The following is a 17984-nucleotide window of genomic DNA, read 5'->3' on the forward strand; positions in this document are numbered from 1 at the left end:
GGGCCAGCCACCAATCGGCAGTGCCACGGAAGGGACTGACTGGTGTTTCCAGTGTTGCGGCACTCGCCTCCCAGTGTGGGACTGCCAAACCCCCCAGAACAGCAGCGGTCTTGCTCCCTGAGGCCTGCGCAGCTGTAAGTCTGGTAACACACACGAGCTTTCTGAAGCTAAAACCACACCATGCCTACCTTCTCACCCTGGCTGTAGGCGATGGGCCGGCAGCTTTCACACCCCCGCACAGCTCCTCGCTGACTGTCCTGGCAGGCAAAAAAAAGAGGATGTTTCTTCTTTTTGCTTCACCAACATCCCCGCACTCTTCCTGTCTTCACTGCACGTGCTGGAACTTTGCTGACAGCACTGTATTGCTGACCTGAAAGTTCAATTTCTGCAAACAGCTATTTTGGAATTGAGAGAAATCAAAGATTAAGTTCATTTTACTTGTAGCAGGTCGCTTTCGGGAGGATTTCCAGCACTACCGCGCAGTCATCATCACAGGGAGGCAAAACAATTTACTCTTGAGTGCTAAAATTTCTCATAGACTCTCCAACAGTTCCATAAAACCAAAGAACGTTCAACTGCTTGTTACCCTCAGCCCTTGAGCTGGAGGGAGCAGTTAGGAATTGCACATTGTTTAGTAACAGCATGATGCTAATGGTACAATAGTATCATAAATGTACTTTGCTTTCTAAGTAAGTCCCTGTGAAGAGTTCCCAATCCTAATTTTTTCCCAATATAACACAAGAGAAAACAGCAGGAGCAGAGATATGTAGGGAGTTTGGGGGAAATATGCCCAAATTTGTTGGATTTCATGTGTTTTTTTAAAGAGAGTAATGAGCACAGAAGCCATTCCAGGGAGAGCAGGCTGTATGAAAGAAGTAAGAAAGCAGGAACAGAAGACACTTCTGCTTGTAACGCAGTGCTGCCATAACGTGGTAAGGTTCTGGGCAACCACCCGGCCTCTGAGAAAGCCAAAAGGAAAAATAACTAAATGTGAAAGACAAGATTTGTAATACAGCCTTTGAAGGGGTTAAATGGGCGGTGGGAATGCCAGGAGGAAATACATAACAGTTAAATGAGAGGTGGGATGAGCCATGGAAGAGATTAAAAGCTGTTAAGAGCCTGAGGAAGCCAGTCAATACGGGGTTGTCAAAGAAAGGGATAAAATATTCTTGAAGGCAAAGAAATACAGACCACAAAACCGATACAAAGCAAAAGGGGAATGCTATGGGAGACACGGTGACCTACAGAACATGTAAAGTGAGGGACACAAAGGAAGAGAGAGACAGGTGCAAACAAGGATTAGGGAAGAGGGGACAAGTTGTAGGTGCTGCTTTTGTTTAAAAACCTGAATACTGGGAAAAAAATCCCAGTAAAAATTGCAGCAATACTCAAGGGGAAGGTGAAAGGTAATGTAAGGGAAGAGCAGTACAAATCACTATACTTCTGATAACCTTGTCAGAGTTTCAGCAAAATAACAGAAAAGCTGGTATTAAATGTGGTCAGTTTAGAACTACAGAACCACCCTTTAATTAAAGCTGACCACCACGGGTTGCAGCATCTTGTCAGACCTGCGCTAGCTTTTTGAAGAGGTTGCAGAGGGACCTGCTGGCCTAGCACAGCTTGTATGTACGATGCCTGACTTACCGTTGGAGAGCTGCAAGATCCCAGCGCGCCACACGGAACTGTATCTTCCGAGAGTCCTTGCTAATGGGGGGCGGTTGCGGACAGACTTCTGCAGGGGTTCTAAATGGCCAGTTACCTCTTTGTGAGAAAATAAAATCCAAAATTACCACCAAGAGCATTTGGAAATTGCATACGCAGGTCGGTAGGGGAAAACATCCTAAAAATAACTGGAAGGACCTAGTCAGTGACCAGGCAAACACAGAAGGGCTGATGCCCATCTGGGAGCGCAGAGGAGGAAGGAAGGGTGTGTTCCTGCATATCGTTTATGAAATAATTACTAAATACCATTTATACTTGGCATACTTCACTACGGGTTTTGAAACAATGACAAAAACATCAGACAGCGTACCAAAAAGCAGGTGCACATTTTCAGTAAGAGTAATTAACTGAGAGTACTCGCTGCAGGGTTAGAGCGGCTGCTTTGGCTGCTGAAGATTTTCAGTTCGATGAGTATCTTCTCTTCCCAAAGACATCTTAACCCAACCACAAACCGCAGGCTTGGGAGAAGACTTGCTAGATGAATTCTGACACTCATGGGGTAGAAGTTGTGACTAGAAGCTGTTGATCTCTCTGAAGTTACAATCTCTGGAGAAGTTGATCAGAAAGGGTAACAAAATTATTCCTAAAGAAAGCAAAAACAATTACTGCATGTCTGAATAATGAGACCAACTTAAGCACTCACCAGCATCCGTACAGTGTCTGTAAATGCAGGAATAGATGTGCTAATGAAGAGGAATATAAAGTGTAAATTTCAAAGCTAAATTATTAATTACAAAAGGTTAAAAAAAAATTAAAGTAGATTCAGAGAGTAAGGGGAGGCCTGAGAGCATCCCATAATAGAATTGTGGAGAAGCAAACGATGCTAAACTACATTCAATGGTAGACAGAATGAAGGAATTTGGAATAAAAAAAGACCAAGATAGATGTGTTATGAAGGCAACAGAAAAACAACTGAGTTAAGCCACTGGAAAATGAAGCTGAAAATGGGAGTTTAATCAGATATTAAAACCAGTATCATTGACAGTCCAAAAGATCACACAGGAAATGGATGTTGCTCAGAAATGCCTTGGGAACAGGAGGAAACGGGACAGGGAAGAACGGTAAAAAGTCACTGCAGCATTTCAGGGGGCGCAGCAGCCGTCAGGAAAGCGAGGGAGTGCGGCGCAGGGGAAGAAGGAAGCCAGTCTGCTAACGGTGCAGGAGGGAGATGCGACTAACATGGGTTAAGACCAGGGAAATGAAAAGTTCTGCTGGTTTCTTGTACCACTTCACCTTCCACCATCGGGGCGGGGGGAAAGTAACACACCACCGCTCCCTCTCAACCGTGCGACCCAACACTGATGCAAAGTAAACCAGAAAAGACCAAAATTTACACCAATCACATACATTTGATCATCGTTTCTCTCTGCAGCCGTTTCACTTTTGAAGTCGTCTTTGATGAGAAACCCAAAGACTGAATCAACATATTATAAACAAATGAAAAGTCATCACAATCAGTTTAATGAAGTGCACAGAATAGCAATTGATCATGTCAATAAAAATAAAACAATTAATTTTACATCAAGTGTGCTTTATTTCCTCCACAGGTATTCTGTTAAATAAAGCACCATATATATACTGCCAGGCCACAGCTAAAGAGGATTCTTTACAGAATCAAATTTCTTGTGGTTTTTTAGTATACAAGTAAACTTAATTTTGATAATAAGAACCACAGCGATCTGAGGCAATCTGCCTCTATTATAAGGTACAAAACTGGCACAGAGGACACCATATTATACACAGTAAAAATGCCGTAAGTTTAAATTACATCATACAGGGCAGGGAGGCCCTGTTCTCCCAGACAGCCATATTAAATGAAAGCCACTACAGTGAACTCTTAATTACATAAAACATATCCATTATCTGATTGCCCTTTAAGAAAGTGTACGGTAGATGCAAAAAAAAAAGGGGGGGGGGCAGGGGGGGTGAAGGAATCTGAGTTCTGCCTGACCAAGAATTAAGCGTATAAATCTATCTTGCCATTCAAGCAGAGAGCACTGGACAAACTGAAGCACAAAACAAAAATAAGCAAAACTTATACAAACAGCGTTGGTGGGGGGAAGAAAAAAAAAAAAAAAGACTTAAAAGCAGACATGCTCCATCTAATGTCAAGAAGCAGCTTGGTTTCCTTTTCCAGATATCCTTGTGACCACATGAATCGTAGACTCAATGGTCCTACACAGGATGTCTAAAATGTCATGCTGCTGCATGTGACTAAAAAGTCCTCTGGAATGGCCACAACTGATTGATAAACTAGTTTCAGGGTCCTGGGATGGTAAGGCTTGACCATCACAGCTTCGCAAATCTGCGAGGTCAGATAAAACTGCTGAAATCGATGTGGAAGGAAACTCCGAGTCCTCCTCAGCTCCCATGGAATCCTTGGAAGTCTGCAGGTCCTTAAATTCTTTGCATTCTTCAAATTTACCGTTTCCTGACTGCTCTTCTGTGTGCTGTGACCGTGTCGCTAACATTATGTCTTCTGAAAATGAAGATGGGACTTCCATTCTGTACTCTTTGACAGAACTGTTCTCGGGGGAAGGAGGATCTTGCTCAGTGCCTGGATCAATGATGGAAGAGTCCCGCGTCTCGTTATCCGAAGTGCTTGTTGGGGTCAGCGCCTCCCGGGGTTCAGTTTTTATATCACCAATACAGCTGTCTACGGTGTGCTCCTCATCACTGCTGACCCGCCTTCTCTTCACGGGGGTAGCTCCTTCGTCATCTGGAAGAAAAAGGGAAACTCGCTTAGGGAAAACGCACTTTTCATGCTGCACGCCCACGCCACAGGCCTTTCAGGTTTCTATCATTTTCCATATTAAACACAGCACTTTAATGAATACTTAATTCCTTACAGAGAATTCACATAATGGCCTAGAATTTCAGCTCCATAATATTAGTGCTTGTGCAGCGCTGGGGTTGAAGCCGATACACAGCCCACCCCACAGCAGTAAGCAAACTTTGTAAAAGTGCAAAACTTTAATTGCGTGACACCACTGTAAGAAGGCAAACCTTTAGTTTTTCTTTCTTTGGCTTCTTGCTCTTGTAACGAGTTCCTCTGTTGTTGACAAGCTCTACATTTGTTTAAAAGCTCTTGTAAAGTTGGAATCAGGGCTGAATTGAGCTGTTTGGGAGTGTGCACTGAAAGCAGCAAGGCAAGCGCTCGGAGGTCCTAAAAATACAGAAAGAAACAAGTTTAACTAGCCCTATTTCAAACTTGCATTTGATTCATCCTACACACCGATCTGTGTAATAAGCAGAGGCTTCAACATCATCTGAACATCCCAAAGACCGAGTTCTAAATATACCTGCACTGCTGAAGTGGCCCACCCCCTGCTAATTTGCTGACCTTAACACACATCTGTCCCGGGCAGACGACACTACCGCACCATGTGCTGTAAGACAGGATCTTTGCTGGGTTAGGACATTGCTACAATTAACTCTGCTGCACTTGGCGTTACTTTTTTCCTCTCCAACAAGCCACCCCCATCAGCCCTACAGCGCCCGCCGTTGGTTTGGGGTGCGCACAGAGAAGGCGTGCCTGTGGGTAGAGAATTCCGGAGAGCTCGGATTGCCGCTCGGCACATCTGCGACCATCTTGTCCGTAGGGGTTATTAGAACCTGGCTCCTGCAGAAAATAAGCTGCCTCCTACACCATGCTGGCATTGGAACGGCTTAGAAAAGACTCACCCCGTTTAAAGTAGAGCTTGCTTTGGAAATTTCAACTCTCTGGTTGCTGAAGTCAGATTCTAGGCTTTGATATTGATTTATTAGATTTGTAATTAGAGTATTGATTAGGTTGGCACAGTTTGCTTCAGAAAACACCTGCCCTTGGACCTGTGAAAAGAACGTATGATTTTTAAAAAGCACGAAAAAATGGAACTGTGAAAAGGGCATCCCAAGCTGAAAAACAGCATATACGACTGTATTTGAAATGGAAATTATCGCTAAAGGACCACGTACCTTTAGAAGAAAATGGGTCAGAAAGGTGTATACAATGTTGTTGTTAAGAAAGGTCCTTTCGTCCATCAGAATACATTTTATATATTCTGCAAAAACCGGGTCTTCACAGAGGAGCTTTACACAGTTCTTTGACATTGCGGACTGGTGGAGAGAGAGAGAAGAGCGCACAGTCACCGCTGGATGCACAGCACTGCGCTCGCACACCATCTTAATTCATACTGCACTGTTCTTACTGATCAAAACATGTCAGGTCTATCAGGTATTGGGAAATTGTACCAATTAATTATTGTCAACTATTATTTCACATTTTCCTTTTATGAAGTTTATTCCATGGGAGTGCCACTTTCTCACGATCCGTACGTACGGGAAGGGCCGGTGTCTCCTGACCCAGAAGCCAGCTATGGGGCCCTCTCACAGAGGTGCAAAGGCCCCTCCCAGCCTCAGGCATCTCCCGGTTTTTATTCCATCGTACCAGCGCTGATGCTACATAAAAAGCTGGCAAGTGACAGAGGCAGGACGAAGCAGGTTTGTGCGCTACAGACTGCCTCCAGCCAGCGTTACGTACTGCCTGAAACTGCCCAAGCGTTTGCAGGACCGAGGGTGTACCGGGAGCAAAGACGATTTATTTTAATACTTGGGTTCTCAGGTTTTATCAGATGACAGGCAGTGTGAGCAGAGGTGTTTTGCATTCAAAATACTAGTTTTTTGGAAGAATAAATGATACCCACTAGTTACAATTTACAGGTTATCTGCGTGTCCCGTTCATCGCTGTATTTTGCCTGTATTTCATTCCGTTAGTTCTCAAACTCACTGACTCTTACCTGAGTCTGACAAAGCTCAGTCCAAAGTTTGGGGAATAGTGCAAGATGAAGCGGCAAACCTTCATATGCAACTAGGACACCTGAAATCGTATGAGAAAGTAAGTTACTGTGTGAGAAATTTGTTGGAGATACTTGCTTCCTGATGACAGTAGGACTGAGGTGCCGTATCATTTTATAAGACCAGACTCTTAGCACTTTCTGTAACCAGAAAGACCTATCGTCTGTGAAGCTTTTACAGTACATTTAATAAATACGTGAGTCCCGTCAGTATTTCTGTGAAATGTAAAAAACCTAAAGAGCTGGCTTTGCTTCTGGGTTTATGATCAGGGTATTGTTATTGCTGTCTTACATTTTCAACTGGTCAGCTGCAGCACTTAAAGGTTTTAAATATCTTTTTTTTTAAAACAACAGCATAAAAATTTTAAAGGGTAATCTTCATTATTAAGCCGAGCACCATTGTTACCTAGACCACAAAAGCGTTAAGGGATGCACTGAACCACAGCAAACCATACCCGTTCCGATCCACTTTGTAACTAACACGACCTAGGGTAAATACTCAGCATGCTAGAGGTACAACCAGAAGAGCGTGACAATGAGCAAATGGGTGATTCAGATCAAAAGAACATTATACGATCACCGCTCTTTGGACAAGATTAATTTTGAATAGTTTTATTTGTCTAGAAGTGGTCTGTAATCACAGCTAGCTAGCTGGCTCCTACAGACACAGAACCCGAGGAAACAAGTGGGTATTTTCAGAAGGGGTTCATTCTGCTCAAGGTATTAGAGAGTCAGAAGATTACTTTCTCTTGGAAGGAATCTGCGTCTCTCCACCGACTACAGAGGAAACGGGCCATACATCTCACTTTTAGGCAGCCGAAAGGAGACGGCTCCCAATCCATGTGCCCACGTATGCGTGTGACGCTGAGGTTAGTGCATCTGCACCTACCACGCCGAGTAGCCTGGCTTGTCCTAGGCTCCGTGGGGCGAGACAAAAATAAAACCTACAACGTGCCTTTGGAGTAGCATGGGGCAATTCCAGGTGGGATGGTCTCCTGCAGAGAGCCAGCCCAAGGGCTGAAGTGGTCACACAAAGCCATGAACGCCTTGTTCGCACACCAAAAAAAATGAATTTACATTTCAACAGGAAGAAACCCAGATACTGGTGGTACCTACTAGCAGAGCAAGTATTGGGTACAAACTACATGACTGAATGGTTATAAACTTAATTAAATGTTGTGATGGCTCCAAGAACTACGGAGCAAAATCAGCCTAGGCTGGCAGTAACGGCAGCAGTGCCATCGAGATGGCAGTGCATGCTCCTGGGTGGGCTGCCAACTGATGCCATTGGCAGTGATACTGAGGATTCAGCCTCCCCCTCCCCCCAGATGCTTCAGTATTAAACCCTGAATGTGCAAGGGGACAGAATTCTGTCTGTTGCCTCAGCTCCTTTCTGGACAGGCCTGAAAGCGCAGCAGTCATGTAGGTAAGACTGCACTACATTACACACATCGTACAGTTTTGTAGATAAAAATAACATCCAGAACAATTAATGCAGCAGGTCTCACAAGCTCTGTTTTTTCTTGAAAATTTTCAATATAAAACTTAGTGGAGAAGCACTCAGTTACCACAGAAAAAAAAATCCTTAGGCTGTTTAACCTTCATACTTACTCATTTTAACTAAAGTTTCAGTAAACTTTTCACAGTTGATTGCAACTCGACATAGTAGATGGATGAACTGATGATAAGAAAAGAAGTAGTCTAGCAGCATACGATCGTAAACATCATCTTTGCCCTGAAGATTTAAGAGAGCTTCATTTAAACTACATAAGCAACTGGATGGCAACCAGATTTCCTAAGCATCTCGCTTAACGGTGCTGCACTTGGTGCCCTACAACGTGTAGTCGTGTACTACAGGAAAACACGATGGGAACGTCCAGGTCTAACCCAGGCCAGCTGCGGCTCCCCACCGCGCCCTCGGCCAGCGCAACAGCGAGGTGGGAGGACGGATGGCAAACACAACTCCCCCACCAGGAAAAACTTTTATTGTAGGATTCTGAATCAACAGACTGAGAAGATGCAAAGCTGTGCGAATACCACATCTTGCAGATGACAAGAAAAGTACGCAGCAATTTTAAATTGTATGCAGACACCTAAATATATATGCTACTGCTTTTTACAGTCACACTTTGTCAGTTAAGATCTGTAGAAGTCAGAATTTTCTCAAGACTGAGCTTCACAAGCTTTCAAAGCAGCATCTTCACGAACGTCTCAAACCGAATGGCAAATAGATGCCAAGGGCTTTGTGTGCCAGTATTTTAATATATTTTGGATGTATATGCTTAAAATGGCATCAGCTTCTGTAGACCAGATAGCCGAAAGGAAATCGCCAAACCTCAAGCAAACAAATGCAATCTTATACGAGACAAACGAATGAAAAGTAAGCATGCAAAACCCACAGGGAAACTGACAGTGGATGTGGTCTTAAAGGCTTAAAAATCTTCTGGTTCCTAATACGTACAAATTCATTATAAAGCGTAAAATACCGTGTCATACAATATGCTGACTTTTAAGGTTAAAATATTTATGTTATTCAGCGTCACATCCGTTACACCTCTGGATACACGATGGAAAAACCCACCACGGGTAATTTTTGGCGCTCTACGTTTTTTAAAAAACTTTGGTTACACGGTAAATTTGATGGTGCACGAATATACACAGCATCATTCGGAAAGCTTTAAAAAAGAAGGGTTACTTACCCTACAGTAACCGTGCTTCTTCGAAATGTGTTGCCCACACAGATTCCCATCTACGTGCACATAGGCCCCATGTGCAGGAGATTGGATTCTTTCTGAATAGCAGTGTCCACTGGGGCTGTGCCTGCACCCAGTGTGTCCTTGCGACCACTGTACCTGAGGGCATAAGGGGTATGGCGGCTTCAACCACCACTCAATTCCTTCACCGATAAGAATCCCCTATGACAGGACTCGGAGTTAGCACAGGAGGAGGGACCACAGAATCTGTGTGGACAAAGCATCTTGAAGAACCACAGTTACTGTACAGCAAGTAACCAGTTCTCCTTCTTCAAATGATTGTCCATACATATTCCTTTTAGGGTGGGATTCACCTTACCTGACTTTAACTATCTAAAATCTAGTCACGTCAGTATTCCTTGCGGCCAGCGGGGAGGGAGAGAGGCTCCTCCGGAGGAAGAGTCGCCTCACCCGGACTCGGGTGCCTAGGACAGGAGGGAGGGTAGCTACTTCTCTCCTTCCACAGGGAACTATTGGTCGCCGTTAATCACGGACGGAGCTGGACGCCGACCTTTTAGATAGGCAAAGTTACGTGAGCTGAATCCCACCGCTGCTGCAACTGCCATAATGGGACGTGGCAAGTGACTACCGAGTAGCCCCACCAAAGCTGGCATCCCGTCAGGAAGCCCACAGCAGGGAAAATGGGAAGTGAAAGACTTAAAGCCCTACATGGTATTTCAGGCACTGGTATTTCACCCAAACAACTGGCAGATTATGCCTCAGTCCCGGCTGAACGGGCTCTAGTGAACCCTGAGGGATCGACAGCTTAGCTGTCTGGTCACAAATCTCAACACAGGTTGAAACCCAACTGACAGTCCCTGGGCAGTTCCTCAGTTTTCCTTATAACTGCCACAAACAGGCTGGAAGATTACCAAAACGTGTGCTACGGCTTTTTTCTGAACGCAAGGTTCACACCCTTATCATGTCTGGAGTATGAAGCTGTGTGTCACCAAGGGCAGGGAAATGGTGCTTCTGGAGTGCACATCTAGAATGGAGTATATGAGGACAACACATCTTGAAGAAGAATTATGCTTTGCTTACAAAGAAAACGTAAATGCATTATGCTACTGGATTCTTACAACACTTCTATAAAGACGGGAGAACGATAGAGAAACAGCTATTTATAAGACCATACGTTTACGTACCTTGCTGGCTTCCACCATGGTAGGCAAGAGGCACATATTAAGCTCAGGACGCGGAGGACGGATATTGCTTTTTCCCCCTATTAATTTCAAATTTTCACGACATGGAAAATAAGGTCCAAGAGACACTGTAGTATAAGTTAGGATAAAATGGGGATATATTAAAAAGGTCAATATTTGACAGCAGCAAGGAACACGATAGAGTAATAATAGCGTAAGAGAACTTCAAAATACAATCACTGAAATACCTACTTGGGATATTACTGTGGTGGTATGTACAATGATTGTGCTGTAGAAATGGAACCAGAGTATGTAGGAAATCATGAGGACTTAAAAGTACAAGCTCCTTGAGGACATCTACAAACAAAAAGTTGTTTTTGCCATTACATATTGTTATTTCTTAACAGCAAACAGTTTAACTTCAGGCTCATGCACTTGCAAACTCTCTTTCACATCACTTTTGCTGCACTTAGTGCGCACCGTGGAGGCAGACTCTACTGTGAGCGACACGGAAAGTGAACACCCCTCAATCGGTCAAGAATCCCTTCACCTCTGCCACGGGGAGAAAACCTGCTCAGTGGTAGCTCAACCACCAGTGAGAGGGGTACCAGCTTGTAGGAAGTAGAAGCTCAATAAAATTACCCTCTGTCCTTCTTCTTACACATATCAGGTTTGATGCCTGGAAAACGTCAACCAGCAGCAGTCAGGAGGACAATGAGAAAGGCACTCGAAATACAGGGAAAATGCATGCAAATCACACCAAAAAGCAATGTGGACACAGGTTTAGGTCTTCATCAGCCATGCACAGAGATGCAGATGATATCCATTAAATAACAGTAAAAAAGCCTAAGCTAGAAAAAACCTAGGCCTTTTTGAAATAGGTCTTCTCATGCAAAAGGGACACTTACATATAACGTTTGCATCTACAATTTCAAAAAGCAAATCCATCCCATTTAAAGGCTCTTTAAGCTCTACTTCTATTATTACACCTTCCTGTAATGGATCATAACCACGAACACTACAGGCTATTCAGACTAACCTGGCCACCATGCACCCTTCCGAGTGGAGCGTTAGTTAATATTTGAATTTTAACATAAGATTCAGGATTTGAATCTAAACTCACGGACACCTGAATTCAGGAGTTAGTCCTTAATCATTAAACCTTGTAAGGTAGCAAATTGGCCTCTCAAAACAAAGGCTGACTCTTTGTGCACACAGCCTGCGTGCCTGGGGAAGCAGGAATATGAATTTTAACCTGACAAACCCAGAATTACTTATAATTGGAACAAGGGCAGTATCGGTGTATTGACAATATTAATATAACCAAGCCCATTGTAAGAGGATCTAGTAAGCACCCGCACTTGCAAAAACGGAATTTAAATGTCAAAGCAGGTAACTGTGTAGAACAGATCCTTCCTGACCGCAGTTCCACCGTCACCACTTACCAATACAAGCGTTTCTAAGCTCTGGAGGACTATAGGAATTTAGCAGAGTTAAGAGCTTATGGGCAAATTCAATTCGCTCCTGCCACTGAATGAGAGCTTGCTTCACATCTGCAAATGCAAAAGCCACAGAAATACATTTAGTTGATTTCTTAAAAGATCAATAAATAAAGCACAGAATTTTACTGAAGAATCTCTTTTTCCTCTAGCATGATTTTAATCCATCTAGAAATCTGTTAAATCTCACTGGTCTAACTGCTATTAAATTTACTTAATCTTGTTCCATATTATGCCAATAAATAATTTCATAAATAACAATTTAATGACTGTTAATAAATCTTATCTCCTATTGTGCGGGGAGTTTTTAAATACAGGTAATAAGGAAGATAAAATACCAGGGTTTGGGTCATAAAAATGAACAGACAACAGGCGTAATCCTTTGAAGAGTTATATCAAACCTTTTCTTTGAAGATATGGACGTGTTGACTTAAGAACCGAAAGGAAAATAGACAAAAGTTCTACCAGGTCTCCAGTCACATGGCAAGCTGTGGCCTCATGGTACATCATGTGCAACGTATTAAAGGACTAGAAAGAAAGAAACACCAAAACTTTATGTTGCCAAATTAATGTACTTGTTACCGTTTCTATTTCTGTTCCAAACACCACTTTTACATTTATTTTTATGCTCAAACAAGACATATCAAAATATACAGTGCTAGACATAATCACAAAATTACATCAAAGATAACAGCATTTAAAAGGAGAACAAACCTGTATACAAAATCAGTATATTTACTAAAAGATTCTTAGAAGAAAATAAAAAGGGGACATGGGGGAAAGGGATAGAAAGAGAGAAGGAAAGGGAGAGAAGAGATGAATGTCCAGGTATCTTCTGTAACAGCCAAACTGAATTGTTGACCTGGACATCCGGTTTTGCGAACAATGAACAACGGGTGGGCTTGTTTGGGGGTTAAACTGAAACTCACGCTTGGCCAAAAGGCTGATTTTTATTCTTCTCACCTAACCCCAAAAACTTAGAGCCATATTAAATTTTTATCATGGGCATGCCGGAGGCAAACCGAATTGGTAAAATTTGGTGTAACTTTAACCCCTCTACAAGCAGCTACCACCCATCTCAGCTCCAGAAATGAGTATTTGTGTGAGCACATCCAATACCACTTACAGAGACAGATGTTTAAGAACAGCCTTGATTTGTTCTCAAGGTAAAAGCTTTATATTAGTGGCTCAAAATAATTACAATGTCTTCACACGTTTATCCAAAACCCAATAACCCAAGCATAATTAGGGATGTGGTGGTTATATACCTGTAATCCCAATCTTTCTGTGCCAGCATACACAGGGATATCAGAGATGCATAGAGACAGACATGGGTATGTGAATTTGGGAAAAACCTTAGGATTAATGTAGACGCTAGTCATTTTTCAAAATGCTGCTTGAGGTCATACACCGTAAGATTGTACATCAGATTAATTACTTCTCCTTTTATAACTAAAATACCTTCTGGGCATTTATGATTTCTAGAAATACTGGGATGGAAAAGCAACTCATTTCCAAACGGCAAAAATTCTAGCACAAGATGTAAGAAAAGATACTTGATCTGTGGGGATATATTAAAGATAAAGAAACAGCAATCGCATTCCCTATAATGCAAAATCTTTTTCTATTACAGTGAAGATAAAAGCTACAGAGCCAGCCCTGCTAAGGGGAAAACTTTTCTGGATGTGCTAACTCCCCGATGTGGTATTTTTTACCACACAAAACGCTTCCAGTGAGCAAGTGAAAATGTAAGGGATGGTAATTTCAAGCGGTATAGCAACGTCAGTGTTATCTAATTTCTAGCGATGTTTTATGCAGGATAAGTTGCATCTTACACTACGCATTGTTTACAAAATGAGTTATCTGTTGTTAGCATGGATCAGGGTTAACTGAGCTGTTCAACAAGTTCTCTTTATACGTATGTACATATGGATCTTAGTCTACTTACACATTTCACATATGAATAAAGTTATAGCTCAGTTCCTAACTTTTTAGCCCGTTTACTGAATGCAATTATTATTTAATAAACACACATTCTTGTCCATCAACTCAATAATGCAAGTGTTGAACAGAATCCAAGGCCCATCTTAAGAAGGACAAAGGCGGGGGGGGGGGGAAAAAAAAGGTTAAACGCTGCCTGTGCCCTTTTTCAGTCTTCTCACTTATCTTTAAGTAGCCGCTAACAGTTCAGAGCTTTTTCAGCAATGCCTTTTAGGCTCTTCCTACATTACTGCAGGACAGTATGGGTGGATCTGTAGAGCAAAGCCGTTGGTGGGCAGGGGCCTGATACACAAGCTGTACCCAGTGCAGGACTGCATTATTTATTCTTTTTTTTCCTCTCCATTTTGGACTAACTCTGGTCTGGTCTCATGGACCAAATATCCATTTACAGCTGGATTACACCGTATGTGCTCCAGAAATGCATTTCAGGTGTAGTTTCACTGCAAAGAAATCTAGTTTGTGTGTTCTTACACTGTTCTGTCCTGCAAACAAATGCACAGGAGGTAGGGAAGAGAGGGACAATTGCCTCAAAGAAGCATTCACAAATACTAATCACAATTGCATTCGAGTATCCTTTAAGTTATTTCTGTATTTTAACCTGTTGCCTTCTTAACTAGTAATAATTGTGTGACTGTGCTCTGCCATTCATTCACAGTTCACCTGTAATAAAGAGAATGACACCAAAAAACCCATAAATTCAGTCCTCTCAACATGATCTGCTCGAGGCTTTCTCTCTGTCTTGAGAAGCAGGCAAACATTTCCCCGATCACCTTTCCACTACCACAGAAATCTCATTACAGACAAGGGAAGTACCTATGCGAAGAAAGCCAAGACTGATTTCTTACTACTCTTGACATCTCCTTCTGGTTGCAAGTTTTTCAGTTGACTGAATTTACTACCCATTATGAACCTCCAAGCGCTTGTATCTATCCTTGATATAGGAGATGACCTATTATCCCTTGATTTCTTGTGCATTTTTCCTGTTTAAGCGACATCCTTTTATAGTTATCCTACCAGATCACTGTTACCAACTAACCTGTTATCTTTATCCTGCATTAAGGTTTGTATTGCCTCAAATTTACTCGCATAACCTCTTAGTGTTTAGACATACAAAATGCCCAGTCCATCTTTTTTGTCCTTCCTATGATCCTTAAGATGTTAAGGTTTACGCGTATGCCAGGTTTTAATCAATCTATTTCATGTATTTCATATTACACCATATTAAATCAATTTAAAACAAACACACTGTCAGAAAGGGATGACTTGATGAGAAAGCGAGAAATTTATTGTAATTAAACAACAAAGTACTTACCTCAGTCATCAGAATCAATCCTCTATTAAACACAACAAGAAGTCTGTCCTCGTCAGATTCTAATAATATTCTGAAGGCACTAGGAAAAAAATCCAAACATTGAGAACACTGAAAATTACATATCATCTTCTCATAAATCATACAAACGCTTAAAACTGTTACGCTCAAGCTATATTTTGCAAAATATCACAAAACAAAGAAACCCCAAAAGAACATATTTCTTCTCTTCACACACCCCTGACTTTTTCATTTTAAAATGCCTTCCTTTATGTCAACTTGATGTTATTTAAAGTATTTTATAAACAACCTTTACAGAAATATTTCCCAAGTTACATCTGCAAAAATACTAAAACCCAAGGAAAATAATGTACTTCAAAAGACAGAAGTTTATGCTTGTCAAATGATACATTTAAATAGGTTCAGTTAAGTATGTTCGGACTTACAAATGTATAAAACCATTTCTATCAGAATATTTTATGCTTACAGCAGAACAGAAAATAAAGGATTATGCTAATGAATGGTTCGTCTCAACCTAACAATTCTTCCAGAGCATTTGGGAAAATCTAGCTGCGCTGTGACAGATGACTGTAATCCCTTCAGGTAACACAGGCCATTCTCCCTTTTCACAAGAGTGTTGCAACGCATCAACAGCTGCATTTAAAACCTCAATAACCAGACCGACACACACAGGCACTTTGTATTTATACTGAAAATACCCAAGCAACAACTTCCAATGTACTAATAAGACTAGAAATGAAAAACTGTTTGAAGATATGATACAATAAAACTCTGTCCCACAGGCACAATTTCCAAAAAACCCATTTCTGCCCCAAAATATGAAATGTCAACAACAGCGGCTGAAGTTACCGCTTTGCCCATCTAGGCTAATCATGGCAGGCTGAGAATGGAATTTCAGCTTAAAGGCTGAATTAGAACATCGATTGATTTGGTTTTAGGTTGCTTTTTTTCAAGGGCCTCACTGAAGCAATTTTGTCATAGTGTTTCTTTTTGAACCCTAACAATATACATCTTGGTTTACACCCGTTTATTGTAAACTATTTGCTTAGTTTCTGAATTTTCAGCTGACAAAATATTAACAAACAATGGATTTGGGGCAGGGGGAAATTATAACTTTCCGTTTGCTTATTTCTGAATAAAAGTATCCCCAAAACTTTTTAAAAAAGAGTATCAAAATATCAACACTGATTTTTTTTTGTACTTCACATTTGGTAAAATATGGTTCCTCTTCAAACAGATTATTACACCACTTCACTACTAACGTACCTTATTAATGTAGTCCAACAAGACCGTCCGTCCAAGCAGCGCAGGTAACAGCTTATGGTTGTTTTCTTAAATTGCTTTATGTCTTCTATCTCTTCCTCTCTCATGTCTGGTCTCTGAGCTACAAACAGTTGCATGAGGTTAAACAACTCTTCTACTGCCTAAAACACACAAAGAATATTAGGTTAGAGTAATCACTCTCAGTATGTTATGGTTTAAGTCTTATTTGTATTACTTACTGTCTATTTCTTCTACTAACAAACACATGTAAGCAAATATAGATGGGAGCACATTTTTAAGCGTTACAACGAAGTTATAAAATCAGCAGACAGCATTTTAACCTTAAATAATTAAAACTAAAAATGTGACATAGAAATTGTGGGTATTTTTTTATCTGTCTCGAATGTAGTTTGCTTTTAGCCTTTGCTATTTACTGTGTGGATTAGGACGTGTATTTGAGATAACCCTTCTGAACCTTAAATGGGTCTTTTGATGCTTCCTAATAGCACAGCTCATTGGCACATACATATACGTATATGAAAAAGAATCTGAAATCCTGATCTACGTGACCAAACTTCCCAGATTTCCTTAAGGAATGTAGGGTGTCACCTACACGGTGCACGTGCATTCTCTGATGGTCAGCATATATTCCAAGTAACAGAATTCAGAAAGCTGCTTATGCTAAAACTCGCTGGAGTCCCGCATGCACGAGGAACACTAAACGCAGTGGGGTAACTGAAGTCGCTTGCATCACAAACCGAGACTTCTGAGGGGAACAATGAAAGCAGCAGGACTGCTCCCAGCACTGTGAAGAGCATAAATGTGCTCTGTGAGCTGAACTAGACAGAAGTTCAACACAGAGGGTTCCACGCATCCTCCTCTATGTAGTGAAGGACATCTTTGTATTCTTTCTGCCCTTGCATATCCATAAAGGATCCCAAAGCAGTACTTGCTGACTAAGTATTCAAACCCGCGTACTTGCTCTCTTAAAAACCTGGTAAGCCCGTTCTCTCACCATTACACATGGACTATTTTAACTAGCATCTACTCTCTGCTGCAAATGTCAGAATGTTGCAGAGTCAGGGCAACCCCCAGTGTACTAATGTCTTGCAAAAGGTACGCCAGTGCTCCCAAGGTGAACCCCAGGCCATCCTCCATCTGAATGCCACACGCTAAATCCTGGCCCTATTCCAGAAACTGAAAGCAAAGAAGAAACTCACTGGGAATTCCTCCAACTTAGTGCGTGACAACGCAACACGCTTTCTTGAGACCACCGTGAAGGGCTATTCCTTGTTTCTTACAACTGCACTGGCATACAGAATATTGAAGGGCAGTGGAAACACCAATGTCTGCTTCCAGAAAAACACATCTGCTCTCCAGCTGCTACACAGCAAAGAAGAAAATCCAAAAGAATCCCCCCACAAAGTACAGTAATTGGA

At 41.8% G+C, this 17984-nt stretch overlaps 1 protein-coding gene across 8 annotated transcripts in view; it reads right to left on the minus strand.

The window, feature by feature from the left end:
- Window positions 1-3160: 3160 nt before the first annotated feature.
- The window catches only part of USP34 (ubiquitin specific peptidase 34), a 138097-nt gene continuing 123273 nt past the window's right edge, over window positions 3161-17984 (minus strand). For 4 of the 8 annotated variants that reach the window (XM_080408188.1, XM_080408187.1, XM_080408189.1 and 1 more), the window contains 13 exons: window positions 16549-16706; window positions 15265-15343; window positions 12353-12479; window positions 11898-12005; window positions 10705-10809; window positions 10456-10580; window positions 9257-9409; window positions 8169-8292; window positions 6501-6580; window positions 5680-5820; window positions 5407-5553; window positions 4729-4888; window positions 3161-4441 (listed from right to left, as the gene is read on the minus strand). In XM_080408188.1, the coding sequence (XP_080264314.1) occupies window positions 3831-4441; window positions 4729-4888; window positions 5407-5553; window positions 5680-5820; window positions 6501-6580; window positions 8169-8292; window positions 9257-9409; window positions 10456-10580; window positions 10705-10809; window positions 11898-12005; window positions 12353-12479; window positions 15265-15343; window positions 16549-16706 (2118 nt within the window). In that variant the 3' untranslated portion in view covers window positions 3161-3830. The remainder of the gene's footprint in view (window positions 4442-4728; window positions 4889-5406; window positions 5554-5679; window positions 5821-6500; window positions 6581-8168; window positions 8293-9256; window positions 9410-10455; window positions 10581-10704; window positions 10810-11897; window positions 12006-12352; window positions 12480-15264; window positions 15344-16548; window positions 16707-17984) is intronic. The other 4 variants (XM_080408192.1, XM_080408191.1, XM_080408190.1 and 1 more) reach the window with 3 other exon arrangements.

This window comes from Falco punctatus (assembly GCF_963210335.1).
Source record: "Falco punctatus genome assembly, chromosome: 12".
Classification (NCBI taxonomy): domain Eukaryota; kingdom Metazoa; phylum Chordata; class Aves; order Falconiformes; family Falconidae; genus Falco; species Falco punctatus.